The following is a 17,358-nucleotide window of genomic DNA, read 5'->3' on the forward strand; positions in this document are numbered from 1 at the left end:
ACGCGGCAATTATTGCTTAATCAACGAACAAATGAAACATTTCTATGTGGTGCAGCCAGGTGTCCACGGCAAGGGCGGGGAACGTGTTCCCAGCTGTCCTCACTGTGGCCCAGCACCACACTACAGACCCAGCCTCCCTCCCCTCACTGCCCTGCCCACCTCCAACTACAGACTTCCACCCAAGCGGTAATTATTAAAATCAGAGCCACACAACCCCCAGGGCTCCTGATCCCTTCAAGCCCCCTCTTGGCCTCCAGTGCTCCCGCCTGCTGGTTGGTGAGATCCACCCACATGGCAGGGTCACGGCAACTTCCAGACAACCCGAGCCCAGATGCCCTTGTGCCCTTGGTGACTCCTTCAGCTGGACATTTGGGGAGGAGGGGGAACTGCATCATCGGGTGGAAGATGGGAGCTCAAGGGCAGACCACACCCCGCAGGTCTGACCTTCACCATCTTGCAGCTCCTGCTTCCCAGAAAAGCAGGACTGAAGGTGCAGGGACCTGGTCCCAAGACGAGTCATTCGCTTAGTGTAACCCTAACGACTCTGCTTCATTCAGAGTTATTCACTGTCCATTCTGCAGCCAGAGAGACACACCCCACACCCTGATACATGTATGCACCTGGGCCACCCCTCCTGCAGCGATGGAGGACCTGAGTCCCAGGGAAGCTACGTGACCAGCCCAAGGGTGCCCGGGGGGTGAGCAATGGGACCAAGACCGTCAGATACACCGTCAGAACACTCAGTCCACGCTGGGCCCTGCCTGGGCCAAGCACTTGCCATGCTCGGCATTTAGTTCTCCAACGACTCTCTGATGAGGGTCAATTATTTTGTCCATTTTACAGATGAGGAAACGGAAGCTCAGAGACTCAATCAACCCTGTGAGATGAGTACTACTATTCTTTCCCATCTTTCAGAAGAGGAAGCCAAGCACAGAGAGGCCAGGTAACATGCCCGAGGTCACACAGCCGTTAAGGGGAGGGGCCCCGAGGGAGGCCCAGGGGGTCCAACAACAGAAGTCACCCGCGGTGAAATTCTACTTCCCAGTTCTCAAGTACATAAGTCCCCTACATACGAACCTTCAAGTTGCGAACTTCCAAAGATGTGAATGTGCTACTACCCAGACATCACTGGATCGTTTTTTCAAGGGGGTAGATAGAATTGAATCCAGCAAGGAACCAGAACCTGTGGCATCAACGTCAGGCGTGAGTGACATTGCAGTTTGCCCTCCGTCTCCTACTGCTGACGACCCTTCAGCTCTACCACCTCCCACCTCCTCTCCCCACTCCAGTCAGTAACTCTTCTTGCCTGTTCACTCGATGCCAGCCCCTGTGTGCCAGCTGTTGTGCTGTACTGCTGTACTTTTCAAGGTGCTGTACTGTAAGATTTAAAATGTTTTCTTGGGACTTTCCTGGTGGTGCAGTGGATAAGACTCCGTGCTCCCAATGCAGGGGGCCTGGGTTCGATCCCTGCTCAGGAAACTAGATCCCGCATGCATGCCGCAACTAAGAGTCTCCATGCCAAACTAAGGAGCCCGCCTGCTGCAACTAAGACCCAGCACAACCAAATAAATATTTTTAAAAGTTTTCTTTATTTTTTGTGTTTGTTTTTTATGTACTATTTGTGCGAAAAGCATTATAAACCTATTACAGTAAGGTACTATGTAGCCGATTGTTAGTTGGGTGCCTAGGCTAACTTTGTTGGACTTATGAACAAATTGGACTTACAAACACACTCTTGGGACGGGACTCATTCTTCTGTAGGGGACTTACTGTATTTACGATGTGCCATCCACTCCCAGGTAACGTGTGGAGAACACACCTGCTCTCTCCACTGCCCCAGGTTCGTGGGGAGACAGCCAAGGGAGCAATTCAAACGTGGGGCAGGATGGAGACCGCAAGCAACAGCGGTGAAGGAACTGAGGTTATGAGAAGGCAGAAACTGTGAGGCAAAGAAAACCAACAGAGACAAGGGTGAGGAAGGGAGATGGTGAACGTGGAGAATGGGGTGAACACCCAGAGGGTCACTGAGGCATCTATGGGGGCACCTGGCCTCCGGCTCCAGCTCCCTTGGAGCCCTGAACGCACTAAGCTCTGTCACAAGCTCAGGTGGCCTGCTGTTTAAGAAACGACTTCACTTACGGTGAGCACTGTCCACACTCACACCTTCTGTGAGCTAAGCCAGCGCTCTGTGGTCAACTCCAGTGGCCCTTCCACTCATCTGGCTATGGATCCCCGGGGCTGCCAGGGAGGGGTCTGAAGAGGTCTGGACCTCAGCCTGGGAGCTCTGACAGCATGGGGATCCTTGCAGGGAGGGCTGGGGTCCTTGCAGGGAGGAATCGGCAAAAGCTCAGACCGGAGGTCAAACAGATCTGAGTTTAGAGCGGGCTGTCCCTCTCACCTGCCATCAGACCAGCCTCCCTGTCAGCCTCATCTGTGACATGGGGCCAATAACACTTATCTGGCAGGGTACAGAATGGATTAGAATCAATGCACACGGCATCTAGAGCAAACCCTGGAACATACAAAATGCTCAGGAAATGGTGGATGTCATTACTGTGGTGGCAATTAACAAGAAAAAATTAGTGGCAGAGAAGCAGTCTGGGACACTGGGAATTAGTCCACCCAAATCTCGATCCACACTTCTTATTGCATCTACCTGGCCGTGTTCTTGATTTGCTTCTCTGTTGGCCAGGAGTCCTGGGTTGAGGCATCAGAGGCTCCCTCTGCTCAATGGGAAGAATGATTTTGAATCCCATTATCGATTAGTGATGTCTGCCCCGGGCACAAGGGAAGGATGACAGTAGGTGTGCTATGTATCCTACCCTAATAATCCTATTAGAGTAATGTTCAGGCAGTACTACCCTTAAACAAGAGGGACTCTGTCCCTAAGCCTGTCCCTTTAGATCCATTACTTCTCCAACTTTCATGTACACATGAATCACTGAAGGATCTTATGAAAATAAAGATTCTGATTCCATAGGTCTGGGGTGGAGCCCAAGATTCTGCTTCTAACAAGCACTAGTTGATGCCAATGCTATGGATCTGTGGAGTATGTGTGGATCAGGGTTTAGAGGTCCTGCTCTCACAAACGCAGACTAATTTGTTAAGGAGACTTTGAGCACCTTGGTCACGGGGGATCCAGCACTCATCGCTGGCAGTGTGAGCTGTCACCCTGGACGTTCACTTTGTGAATAACACGGGCAGGACCAGGCAAGTACTGCTTCACATCTCCTGTCCTGTGTCCTTGGAACAAAAGGTGGGTGCAAATCCATACAATGGAACATTATTCAGCCTTAAAAAGGAAGGTACTACAATGAGGTATCACCTCACACCGGTCAGAATGGCCACCATTAAAAAGTCTACAAATAACAAATGCTGGAGAGGACACGGAAAAAAGAGAACCCTCCTACACTGTGGGTGGGAATTTAAGTTGGTGCAGCCACCATGGAAAACAATATGGAGGTTCCTCAAAAAAGTAAAAGCACAGTTACCATATGATCCAGCAGTCCCACTCCTTGGCATATCTGGACAAAACTATAATTCAAGGAGATACACGCACCCTTATGTTCACAGCAGCACTATTTACAATAGTCAAGACATGGGAACAACCTAAATGTCCATCGACAGATGAATGGATAAAGATATGGCACATATATACAATGGAATATTACTCAGCCATTAAAAAGAATGAAATAACGCCATTTGCAGCAACGTGGATGGACCTATAGATTATCATACCAAGTGAAGTAAGAGAAAAGAAAGACCCTATCATTTACCATATGATATCACTCATATGTGGAATCTAAAATATGACACAAGTGAACGTATCTACAAAACAGAAACAGACTCACAGACATAGAGAACAGACTTGTGGTTGCCAAGGGGGAGAGTGGGTGGGGGAGGGATGGATTGGGAGTTTGAGATTAGCAGATGCAAACTATTATATATAGAATGGATAAACAACAAGGTCCTACTGTAGAGCACATGGAACTATATTCAATGTCCTGTGATAAACTATAACGGAAAAGAATATGAAAAAGAATGTATATATATATATATGTATAACTGAATCACTGTGCTGTACAGCAGAAATTAACACAACATTGTAAATCAACAATACTTCAATAAAATTAATTTTTTTAAAAGAAGAAGAAAATTCTGACACTTGCTCCAACATGGATGAACCTTGAAGACATTATGCTGAGTGAAAGGAGCCAGACATAAAAAGGACAAGTATTGTAGGATTCCACTCATACAAGGTCCCTAGAGTAATCATATCCATAGGGACAGAAAGCAGAAGGGTGTGTGTCAAGGGCTGGAGGAGGGGGACGGGGGAGTTAGTGTTTAACGGGGACAGAGTCTCGGTTTGTGAAGATGAAAAACTCCTGGAGATGATGGTGGTGACGGCTGCACAACAAGGTGGATGTGCTTAATGCCACCGAAGTGTACACTGAAAAATGGTCCAAACAGTAAATTTTACATTAGGCATATTTTACCATAATTTTTAAAAAACCGACAGCATCCAAATGCTGTGAAGGTTTGAGGGTGATGCCACGGCTGGCACTGGCAACCAGAAAGATGTGAGCAGCAGGCAGGCTTGGGTAAGAAAAAAGACCAACTACAGTCACCCTCCCCATCCGTGGGTTACACATCCCAGGGATTCAACCAACCTGGGATGGAAACTACTACGTGATCCGCTGCTGACTGAATCCGAGGATGGTTGAATCCACGGATGCAGAACCCGCGAATACGGAGGAACACCTGCAAGAGATTTGAGCATCCGCGGACATGCCAGCATTCGGGGGAGTCCTGGAACTAAATCGGCTCCCTGATCCCCGCTCCCCGCCCCCGCAGCCCCCGCAGGTACGGAGGGACGACTGTCAATTCATCCGTGAAAGCCTTGCTCTGAAGACAGCATGAACGCCATAGGCTGATGCCCAAGAAGAGTCACAGTCCAGTAACCTCAAGCATCAATTTGTTTCTCTTCCTGTTTCATTTCCAGGTTTCAAAGACACTCATGAATTGCCTTGGAATTCCCAGTACGTGCACATGGTAGCAGAGAAACATGTGAAATATTAATGAATTCATATCACTCCTGAACTTGTATATGTGCAGGACTAGAGGTAACTTGCATAAGACATAATTCCTATTCTTTTCTTTTTAATTGAAGTACAGTATAGTTGACTTACAATGTGTGCCAGTCTCTGCTGCACAGCAAAGTGACTCCGTTTTACACATATAGATATTCTTTTTTTAATACCCTTTTCCATTATGGTTTAGCCCAGGACACTGGATATAGCTCCCTGTGCTATACAGTAGGACCTTGTTGTTCACCCATTCTAAATGTTGATAGTTTGCATCTACCAACCCCAAATTCTCAGTCCATCCCTCTCCCTCCCCCCAACCCCTTGGCAATCATAAGCCTGCTCTCTACCTATTCTTTTTTTTTTTTCTTTCCTAACTATTCTCTATGTTGGCAACGAGGTGGACATTGAACTCCAGGTGTGAGCAGTTTCATTTTCATATGACAGGTTTCAATTACATTTTCAAAACAATCAAATAAAATATTTCAGCTTTACTTAAATACTGTTTGACTTTAAAATGTTATACTTATTCATCTTAATTTGTATTTTGCCTTTTCAGTTTAATAGAAGTTTTTGAATATTTTAGAATTAAAAATCATTTAACTTTTTTCAGTTTCTGACATTTGCTTTAATTTACATTTGTGGGGTTTTTTAAATTACAGTTTTCATTTGAATCCTTTAGGCTAGTGCTCTTCCAGAGAAATTTCTGCAATGATGGAAATGTTAAATGTCTGTGTTGTCCCATACAGCAGCGCTGGCCACATGTAACTATAGAGAACTTGAAATGTGGCTGGTGCAACTGAGGAGCTAGCTTTTTAATTTTATTTTAATAAATTTAGATTTACCTTTTTCTTTTGGTTTTTTTTTTTTTTTTTTGGCCGCATGGCATATGGGTTCTTAGTTCCCCTTCCAGGGATCAAAGGTATGCCCCCTGCATTAGGAGCACAGAGTCTTAACCACTGGACCTCCAGGGAAGGTCTAAGATTTACTTTTAAACAGCCACAGGTGGCAAGGGCTACAGCGCCAGACAGAACACCTTTAGATCATTACTGTTAACAGAACCCCAATATAAGTGAAAATCTTGACTATAAATAATGATTTTGCTGCAATGAAGTCAATCAAATAAATCATTTGACATACATAATAATTAATAAACTATGTATGTCTTTATTGCTCATCCAAGCAAGGCTGCCCAGCAACGAATGCCAAAGACGCGTGTAAAAATTAACTACACTCAGCTGCCTTTCTATTTTTTTTTTTTTTTGGCCTCGCCACTCGGCATGTGGGATCTTAGTTCCCCAACCAGGAATCGAACCCGTGCCCCCTGCAGCAGAAGCGTGGAGTCTTAACCACTGGACCGCCAGGGAAGCCCCCTCAGCTGTCTTTGATGCTAGCCAGTCTTCAATCAGATGACAGCCACCGTTTTACAGAGTGTTCAGTGTTGTCACCATAGAAGTATAGTTGCCGGAAGGAGGACACAACCCATTTTGTTGAGAAGCTTGTTAGCTTGGTTTTTTGGTGGGATAGGGAGGGTGGGAGGGAGGGAGACGCAAGAGGGAGGGGATATGGGGATATATGTATATGTATAACTGATTCACTTTGTTATAAAGCAGAAACTAACACACCATTGTAAAGCAGTTATACTCCAATAAAGATGTAAAAAAAATACTTGAAATAACCAGACATACGGCAGGTGGGCTTCCGTGGGGACATTGCCCTGGCCCGACTGCGTTTGGGGCGGGGCCATCAGTGAATGAACAAAGGAGGCCGGCACACAGACGGTGTGTTCTCAGAGCCCTTCCAGTCCCGGCAACGGTGCAGGCAGCAGGGAGGACTCTGAATTCTAATCCCCGCGTCCAGTGGGGAGTAGAGACTCGGCGTGTGAGACACGTACCCTGCAGCTGCGGGTGATGACGATGATTATTCCCCAGGGTCGCATGGGGGAGGCAGACAAGCAGGGTCCAGACAAACCCAGGTGTGAATCCTACCAACTGCTCTTCGGCCTCGGGCAAACCAAACAGGACTAGAAACTGCAGCTACTCCCAGGACGGCCAAGGATCCGAGGAGACGATGGACAGGAAGTGTGGGTCATCTATCTCCCCCTCCTCCATGAAGCCCTGGGCCGGCCGTGTCCCAGGTAGCCCAGCAAGGCAGAAGCACCCATGAGCCCCATCTCCCCTCCCACCCCTTCTCCAGCCATGCAGACACCTGCTGACGTCAGAGAAAGCTCTGCCAAGATGGAAGCGTTTCTCCGACAGCCCTATGGATCTTGAGAAACTTGCTTGTTACAAACTGCCTCGAATCCTCTCTGGAAAGAGACAGACTGGATAACAGTAACTATGACATAAATAGCCACCGCTCCGGAGCACCAGCTGTAGACCAAGGACCTCGCCAGATGCTTCACATACCTTATCTTAATCACCTCAAGAACTACAAACATTTACGAAACCGGTGACCTTCAGAATTTCAGAGTCCCGGCTGGAGTAGGACTGGTCCTAAGTGGCTGTGAAGGGACCTCAGATAGTAGGACGGGGACTAAACCTACAGAAGGCCTCCCAGGGCCACTGCCACCACCCCCACCTGTTAACCTCACTTACGAGGAGGAAAGCAAGGCTCAGGGAAAAAGTCCCCTGCACAAGAGAAGCCAACAAAGAGGAGGGCGGAATCACAGCACAGGCTCCTGGCTCCTTCTGTATTTCCCAAGGACCCCACCATGGAAGGAGTGGGACCCGAGCTTTGGCCTTAGAAGCAACTCCAAACTCCATGGCAGGAACTGTGCTGGGCGGGGGGCAGGTCCCCAACCAAGTCCTTATAGTCTGGGCCCTCGGTGAGCCTCACCTGGACCTGGTGACCCAGGGCCCCAGGCCAATACCCAGAACTGACAATGGATCAGGTATGTGCTGCAGAGATGCTCCTGCAGCGTTGTGCACAGAAGCAGAATCCAGAAAGCAACTTGATTGTCCAAAAGTGGGAAATAATAAAATAAAGCAGGGTGTGATGACGAGATGGAATATTAAGCAAAAGCCCCCTTTAAGCTGAGGTTGCAAACAATTATGAAAGACAAAGGAGACGGGATTATGGCAGGTCAATTTTTAAAAATTAGATTACAACGGTAGCTATAGAGTATCTACAGAAAAAGACTGGAAGAGGGGCTTCCCTGGTGGCACAGTGGTTGAGAATCTGCCTGCTAATGCAGGGGACACGGGTTCGAGCCCTGGTCTGGGAGGATCCCACATGCCGCGAAGCAACTGGGCCCACGGGCCACAACTACTGAACCTGCACGTCTGGAGCCTGTGCTCCGCAACGAGAGAGGCCGTGATGGTGAGAGGCCCGCGCACCGCGATGAAGAGTGGCCCCCACTTGCCGCAACTAGAGAAAGCCCTCGCACAGAAACGAAGACCTAACACAGCAGAAATAAATAAATAAATTACTAAACTCCTACCCGCAACATCTTCTTTAAAAATAAATAAATAAATAAATAAATAAATAAATAAATAAATAAATAAATAAAAAGGGGGGGGAAAAAAAAAAAAAAAAAAAAAGACTGGAAGAAAAGTCACATTTAACAGTGATGATCTCCAGACCATGGGATTAAAGGTCTGCTGCTTTCATCTTTATATCTACTTCCCATAATTTAAAAACTTTTCTCCAAGGAGCATGTGTTACATTTATAACCATAATGTTATTTTACGATGGCCCACGTTTAAGGTCACATTGCATTAAGCGAAAGAGGGCACCTATGTCTTCAGAGGTTAATTCGCTCATCCAAAGTCACACAGCCAGTATTATGCAACGGATTTTGATTGGTAACTGCTCAGGTGCCACGTGCTGTTCTGGACATGGAAGCAGCAGCGGGCACAGACAGACAGGTGGACTACACTTCCCGGCTTCCTTGCAGTGAGGTGGCGCCATGTGGGGCTCACCCAGGAAATGTGAGACCCCGCTGCCTTCCAGGACACGTAGAACCCAGTTCATTTTTCTTCTCAAGTTAAGAATTACAAGGACCCACAAGCACCCTGTGTATCTTTCCCTCCCTCCCTTACAGGTAGCCACTAACCTGATTTTGGAATCATTGTTGTCTCACTTTTCACGTACTTTCTCTGCGTTCCTAAACAACACAGTTTACTGGGATTTGAGTGTTACATGATTGGAGTCATGCTTTCTTCTGTGTTTTGCTACTGTTCAGCACGTCTGTGAGATTCATCCATACGTTGCCTGGGACTGGACCTGTTTTCCTTGCAGGATTACTCCTCCACTGCATGGATACATACTGTTCCATCAACGTGGACCTCTGGGCTGACTCCAGGTCTTGCTTACCTTGAACAGTGCTGCTGAGAAGATTCTGGGCCATCTCCCCCGGCACACATGTGCAGAATTTCCTAGGGCAAACACCCAGAAGAGAGTGGCCGTGTCCAAGTTTACATGGTAATTTCTGTTTTCCGAAGTAGTTATAATAGTATTGTCAGACTTCTTATATATTGAATACAAGAATGGCGTCCCATGGACTCTTATGTTGCATTTCCTTGATCACCAACGCAAGTGAGCAGCTGTTCACGTGCTTATTGCTCATCTGTGTCCTCCCTTCCTGAAATGACTGTCTTTTTACATTTTCTATGGGGCTGTCTTTTCCTTATTGTGGTTCTTTATAGATTCTGGATATTATTATTTATTTAATTTTTTTTTGGCCATGACGTGCAGCTTTTGGGATCTTAGTTCCCTGACTAGGGACTGAACCCATGCCCCCTGCTGTGAAAGCACTGAGTCCTAACCACTGGACCTCCAGGGAGTTCCCGATTCTGGATATTAATTACTTGTTGGTTAAGTATGTTGCAAATATGTCCTTCAAGTTCGTGGCTTGTCTTCTCTTGTCTTCCTGGCATTTTGGGGGAAATAAAAATTCATAATTTTTAATGTAGTTGAGTTTATCAATCTTTTATGGTTTGAACTTTTTGTGCCTTCAGAAATCTTTACCTAGCATGATATCCAAAAGATATTGTTTCAAATTTTCAAAAAAGTTTTCAATTTTTTTAAAAAATTTCACTTGCAAATCTTTAATCCATCTAGAAATGCTTTTTCTGTATGGTGTGAGGTAGGACTCCAGTTTCGTTGTTTCCATCTGGATTATTGTCTCAGTACCATTTATTCAATAGACCATCCTTAACTGGTTTGATCAGCAAGGCCACCTCTGTCAAAAGTCAAATGCCTTTATATGCATGAATCTGTTTCTGGCCTCTCTGTCCTGTTCCATTGATCAATTTGCCTAGCCCTGAAGCAACACTACAGTCTTTAATTCCTATAGCTTGATGATAAGTATGTTTCTGGATGTAGATAAACCATTCAAGGACTCAAGGTTAGAACCTTAAAGATCAGTTGGTACAACCACCCACTGAGAAACAGAGGCTCAGAGACGGAAAGCATCTTTTGCAACGTCACACAGCATTTAACCAGGAGCAGTGTTAAGAGCGGAATGTTTGTGACCCCCCTCCAAAAAAAAATTCGTATGTTGAAATCTAACCCTCAGTGTGATGACATTTGGAGGTAGAACCCTTGGGGCATAATTAGGTCATAAGGGTGAAGCCCTCATGAATGGAATTACTGCCCTTATACGAAGAAGCCAAAGAGCTAGCTCCGTCTCTTTCTGACCTATGAGGATACAAGAAGTCAGCAATCTGTAACCTGGAAGAGGGCCCTCACCAGAACCCGACCTTGCTGGCACCCTGATCTCAGACCTCCAGCCTCTAGAACTGTGAGAAATACTTTTCTGCTGTTTATAAGGCACCTAGTCTATGGTACTTTGTTATGGCAGCCTGAAAGGACTAAGACAAACACCCATCTCTCACCCTGGAGGACATTCCTGTCCTGTTCAATATGACAATCACTGACCACATGTGTTTACTGAGCACTTGAAATATAGCTAGTTCAAACTGAGATGGGCTGTAAGTATAAAACACACCAGACTTTGAAGACTTGTGGTTGAAAAAAAACTGTAAAATATCTATGAATAATTTGTTTATATTGATTACATACTGAATATCCTTTAGATATAAAGTGTTAACTAAAATATATTCTCATAATTAATTTCACCTGTTTCTTTTCACCTTCTTATGACAGTGAGATGGGAAATTAGCCACACATTAAACGGAATGGCTATGAGAAAATTTAAAACTACCTCTGTGGCTTGTATGCTATTTCTATTGGACAGATCTGGGTCATACTATTAAATTCACTCAATCACAAAGCCTTGATTAAGGACCTAATATGTGGACTGGACGGTAGTAAGGGCCGCACAAGGAGGAAGGGAACAGAAATAGTTCTAATCAATGCATTCCATTTCCTCACTGGACCCATCACCCGTAGAAGCGTCATCAGCCCAAGCATGAAAGAAAGGGTTCATGGTCTCCAGCTGGAGAGCCCTATTCCAGTTACAGCGGGAGCAGCACCGGTGTCAAAATCTACAGATCATTTAGACCAACCCTCCTGTCTAACGGATTAACCAGTAGAGGTCCAGAGAGGTTGAGACACCTACCAAAGGTCACACAGCAGGTGTAGGACAGAGCTCCTTCCCCGCATCTGAAGTCTCCAGCCCCGGGTTTCTCCCTTCCCTTCCAGTGAACACTCCACCAACTTATATCTCACACCAGCACACAGGACCCTCGAGAACAATCCTCTGAAAGTCCAAGTTCCCACACCAGACGAGACCTCGCAGATTTGTGCAACCAGCCCCTCCCACCTTCCCGCCAAGAGAAATACCACAGGAATTCCTCCGGGCCTTCCCACCAGCAACCCCTTTCCAGCGGGACTCCCCAACTTCATGAAGGAGACACAACGCCCCCCCGCCAGAGGAAACAGAGATGAGACTGAGAGGGAAAGGACCCAGTCCTGCCTCCCCACTTTCCCGCCCTGAAGCCGAGCTCGGCCCGGCCTCTGGGGTCAAGCTGTGCTCCATCTGACAGCAACTTGTGGAGACTTCATGGAACCAGGGACCCTCAACAATTGCCAGGAGACAATGAGCTGTGTAGGTGTGACAGCAAAAAGGATGCCAACCCAGCTCAACTCACCACCTGCCCACTCCACCCACGGAGGCAGGAGGCCTGGCGGGAGGGTAAGAGCAGGTGAAGGCGGGCTCCCCTGGGCAGGAGGCCGACGCCTAGGGCTGCACACCCAGAGCAGTGGGTCCTCCCCCAAGACTCCTGGGGGCGAAGGGGCAATCCTAGAAAAGGGTTTTCATCCAGCTTTCAGGCAAGCCCACCCCGCCAAAATCTTAGAGGAACTTAATATTCCCTCCCCTCCCCCCAGCCCCTTAATTGGGAATCAAAGCGACAAGACCTTGGCTTCCACTCGGCAATCTGAAATCACCACTTTAGAAGAAGAAACTGAGGTTCAGGTGGGACCACAGACTTCCCACTATGAAAAGGCCAAGATGTATAGGTCCTGGTCCTGTGCCTCAGTTTCCTTACCCATTCCTCCTGCTTGCTATGAGGGCGGTCAGGGGTGGTGCGGGGGACAGGGGTGGTCGGGGGTTCGGTGGGACGGTGCGGGCCAACGCCTTTTATCATTAACAAAAGCGCCGAATAGCGACTGAACCCGTGCAAAGTGCTTTCAAGGGATCATCTCACTTAATCCTCGCGGGGACCCCAGGGGTGGGGACTCTCATTATCCCCGCCTTTGAGACCTGGAAATTGAGGTTCAGAGAGGTGAAGCGACTCGCCCCAGGGCACCACGCTACGTCGGAGGCGCGGGGAAGCGGGGAAGCCGCGCTCCTCCCGGGTCCAGGGCGCAGAGCTGCGCGCGGAGACTCACAAAGACCACGACGTCTCGTGTCCGGTTTCTTCCGGCCGGGGACAGGGTCCATTTATCACCCTGAATTCTCGGGGCGGCGGGGGGAGCGCGCTGGCGGCGCAGGAAGCCGGACCCGCCGCCCGCGCTTCCCACCCCCGCTCACCTCGCGTACTTCGTCTTCTGGAAATCCAGGAGCCGCGGAGCGAACATCGCGGCGGTTCCATCAGCCTCCAGCCCGGGGCTCCGACCGCGGCAACTTGAAGAGGCCGCGGCGCCGGAGCAGCAGGTCGGCGGCCGCGGGGCGGGGGCGGCCGGGGGCGCGCGGAGCCGAGCTGGAGCAGAGCCCGGAGCCGCCGATGCCAAATCCCGAGCAGCTGGTGGAGGGCGGGGCGGGGGGGCTCCGGGCCAATCGCCTGAGTCCCCGCAGCCCCGGCCCCCTCCCCGCGCGGCGCCGACCCCTCCCAGCCTCGCTGCGGGAAGGGAACCCTGGGGGAGGGGTGGAGGCCTAGTGGGGGCTTCCGAAAGCAGCCCCTTCTTCCTTGCTCCCCGGGCCCCCTCCTCCCGTAGTTTTTTCTGCGAGAGAAGACTGCCTGTTAGACGGAGTCCCGCTGTCCCCCGCGGCGGGGGCTGGGACGCCAAGGGGGGCGGACCCTGCCCGCGTGGCCGGCCTCAGAGCTTACCTGTAGCTCACGCTCCCCCCTCCGCCCCCGCCTTGCGTCCCTGCGAGGTGCGACGGCCCCAAGAGGATGGCGCAGTCTCTGGGGAACCCCCTAATTCCCAGAGGCTGTGACTCTGGGGACCCTCACGACCCTGAGACAGGGGCACACGCATTTGGGCATTTGGTCGCCAGGTACCCAGGATGTGCCCACCACCACCGCAGCCCCCAAACCCTGCCCCGCGTCTTTAGAAAATTCAGCTTTCTCCTTTAGGGGACCTTGGCCTGGGTGATGGGCTATGCGAAACCACCTACTGGAAGAGGTGACACTCTGGGGGCTGCTGGAAGGCAGGACAGCCTTTGATGTGGAAAGACAGGTCCCCAAGTAGAAGGGCAGGTCCCTCCTTCCCACGCACACACCTCCCCCCCTTCCCTCTCCTCCCTTCCCTTCCCAAGCCCCAGCTCCCTGCTACTTTTTATAACAACCTTTATTTGAGATCCTACTACACAGTCAGAAAATAATCCCACCCACGTCCTCTGCCCCAAGGTAGCTAGAACAAGATGAAGGAGAAAGACAAAAGGAGTCCATCAAATTCATTTCTGCACTCCAGATGCCGGGCACACAGTGGGCACACACACCTGGAACTGGTGAGGACCAGAAGGGTTGCAAGTAGATGCGTTCAGAGGCCACTGCAGGGCCGGGGGGTGGGATGGTCAAGAGAAGCGATCCAGGGATGCTTAGGAGGTAAAAATCCACCAGACCCTGTTGATGGAGGACTAGAAGTGGGGGGGGGACCCCTGGGTTTCTGGCTGGCACTGCTGGGTGGGTACTGGTGCCACCTAGGGAGGGGGGCGGTGACAGAAGTAGGGGAGATCATGAGTCGGGTTTTGGCCAGGTGAGCTTGAGGTCAAGGTTGGCATGAGTGGAAGGCCAAGGGATGGACATGTGGGCCAGAGGGTCTGGCAGGGTCCCAGCCCAGCCGGTGAGGAGGGGCTGGGAGGGTCAAGCTGGAAAGATCCCTTAGCGCCGTGGGTTTCGAATTGCTCTCTGGACTTGCTAGGGCTGTGACTTCAATACAACAACCACCAGCCTCGTGCAACTACTTAACGTCTACGTTGAGTTAATTGAAATAAAATTGAAAATTCAGTTCCCTGGTTACTAGCCGTATTTCAAGGGGCTACCTTATCAAACCATTGCCAACATCATGGAAAGTTCCATGGGACAGCACGACACCAGAAGATCGCGGAGTCAACCTAGGGGATGGTGAGCAGCATTTAAAAGCAAAGTGAAGTAGAAAAGACGCAATGAGAACAACTCACGTTCAAGAAACTTTTGTTTGTATACATCAGGGTCCTGGTCGGGATGGAAGAGCTATTTCTTACTGGGAGTCATGGTTAAGAAGCACGAGGAGGGCTTCCCCGGTGGTGCAGTGGTTGGGAGTCTGCCTGCCGATGCAGGGGACACAGGTTCGTGCCCTGGTCCAGGAAGATACCACATGCCGCGGAGCGGCTGGGCCCGTGAGCCATGGCCGCTGAGCCTGTGTGTCCGGAACCTGTGCTCCGCAACGGGAGAGGCCACAACAGTGAGAGGCCTGCGTACTGCAAAAAAAAAAAAAGAAGGACGAGGGAAAAAAAAAGAAGGGCGAGGCTCACAGCTGTGGTGGCTATAGCACCTCCTGTCCCCTCATATAGAGGAGGGAAAGGGAGGCTGAGAGGGGCCAGGGCACCCTCCCAAGGTCGCACAGCCTGAGGAGCAGGACCTGCCCCAGAAGCCAGCTCTGCAGGCTCTGCGCTCACTGCCCGCCACAAAACCCCTGTTCTAATGAGTTCTTAGATCTCCAGGAGCCCAGAGTCAAACTGAGTCAGGTAAGGCCGAGCCCTGCATATCATGGCTTCTTTCCTGACCTTGACCTCCATCGCTATTGCTCTGACCCCCAAACTCTGCCCCCGGCCTGTCAGCCACACCAGGAAACACCTGTCCCCAGGCACAAGCCAGACCTCCTCCAAAGCCCTCAACCCCAACTTCCAGAAAAAGGGCCCTGCTGGCTTTTCAAAGGTGAGAGCCCCCCACTTTCTGGGGTGGCCAGGCCAGGCTCGGGGGGTCCACCGGTAACCGCAGCTCCCCAGAGGCCGAGCAGAGACACAGAGAGGTGGCCTGGGCCTCCCCGGCTCCTGGGCCTCCCCGGTTCCTGGGCCTCCCCCGGCTCCTGGACCTCCCCGATTCCTGGGCCTCTCCCGGCTCCTGGGCCTCCCCGGCTCCTGGGCCTTCCCCGGCTCCTGGTCTACTGGCCTCCTCCCGGCCCCCACCTGCGGTTGACCTTCAAGCAGGTCTTGGCTGTGGGCTCAGCAGGGCCCCGGAGGAGACCCCCGAAAGGAAACACAAGCCTAGAAATGGATTTTCTTTTCCTCCAAGAGCAATAGAAGTTGAATAAAAAATAAGTTACTATTTTTATGGCTGGGATCCAGTTGTTATAGCAACCGAGGGCCTGACTCCTGCACGGGAGTCGGGGTTGGACTGCGTGTGACAGAGAAGACAGGTGGGCTCCGGGGGCAGCAGGGGCTGGGGGACAAGCCTCAGGCCCCCGACCTTGGGGCCTGCCTGGGGTCCAGGTCTGCCCCACCCGACCCCCGGATCGGAAGTCCAGCCCTGCTCGCCACTGACCCACCTCACCATGGCAGGTGGTTCTAACATCTCCCTTTGGTGCAAGCCCACCTCCTACTAACGCTGTGGTCCCAGACTCGGCCCAGCCTTGTTCCCAGAGCCTGACTTCAGCAATCCTGGGACTGGGTGACATGCCTCATCTCCACCTGCGGCCCTGCCACAGTGACAACTCTCGGGCAAAGAAGATCAGATCCTCGACCTCACCTGGGCAAAAGCCCGCTTGCGATTCCCCCTCCCTCTCTGCTGTTCCTCCTCTGGTCCCCTATCTCCCAGAGGTGGTACCAGCATCACCCCACTGGGCCAAGTTGGACAGGGGTTGGGAAGCTCTGAAGTGGCCTCCCTGAGACTCAAGGTGAGGTGCTAGCACTCAAGCCTCCGTCCCGCCACTTGTAAAATCAGGGTAACAGCGCCCACCTTGCAAGATCGCCGAGAAGCAAAGGTGACCTGGGCCTGACGTGATTATGGAAAGTTTGCTTCCCCTTTAATCCTCTCTGTAACTCTATGTGGCAGGCATTGGCATTGCTAATATACAGGTGAGGAAATGGGCTCAGCCAGGTTAAGCCACGCAGCAAGCCACACGGCTAGATTGAAAATCAAACCCGGGTCTGTCTAAGCCTGAAGCCCCTGCACTATTGAACAGACGTTGATTATGCACTTACCGCATTCCTGGCTCTTCGGAGGTGCAGAGCGGGAGCGGGTGGGTGAGCTAAAGGCTGCCCAACCACCCATGCTTCTGTCCCCTTCCCTGGAGCCCTGACCGCATCACCAGGCTCTCCCTGCCCCACAGGGCCATCTCTCCCGGGACCCCACAGCAAGCCCTGACCTGATCCTCAACCTCCTCCCTCTTGCTGACCTTGATCTCCAACAGCAGGTGTGAAATGGGCACCTGCTATGCGCCTAGCAGGGTGTGGGAGCCAGAGGGAGCCACAGTCCTGGCCGCCTAGAGCTTGGGGTCTGGTGTGACAGAAGGGACGTGGGACAATTGCAAACCATCTGTTCATTCGCTCAGTCGGTGAATTTGAGTAAATGGCACGTGCCTGATTCTTCACATACATCACCTCATGAATCCTTTCAACAGCCAGACAAGGATTCCCATTCAGCGGACCCACTAAGGCTTGAAGAGGTGGCTGGTGACAGGTAGGAAGGGTGAAGCCGGGTTTCAAACCCAGGCTGACCTC

The 17,358-nt window shown here is 50.6% G+C and overlaps 1 protein-coding gene across 2 annotated transcripts in view; it reads right to left on the reverse strand.

The window, feature by feature from the left end:
* MMD2 (monocyte to macrophage differentiation associated 2) overlaps positions 1 to 13,073 on the reverse strand; it is a gene marked incomplete at both ends in the record, with an annotated part of 48,488 nt that extends 35,415 nt beyond the window's left edge. For both annotated transcript variants that reach the window (XM_079718470.1, XM_079718469.1), the window contains one exon: positions 13,027 to 13,073. In XM_079718470.1, coding sequence (XP_079574596.1) covers positions 13,027 to 13,073 — 47 coding nt within the window. The remainder of the gene's footprint in view (positions 1 to 13,026) is intronic.
* Between the last annotated feature and the right edge of the window lie 4,285 nt (positions 13,074 to 17,358).

Source organism: Hyperoodon ampullatus, assembly GCF_949752795.1.
Source record: "Hyperoodon ampullatus genome assembly, chromosome: 14".
Classification (NCBI taxonomy): Eukaryota; Metazoa; Chordata; class Mammalia; order Artiodactyla; family Ziphiidae; genus Hyperoodon; species Hyperoodon ampullatus.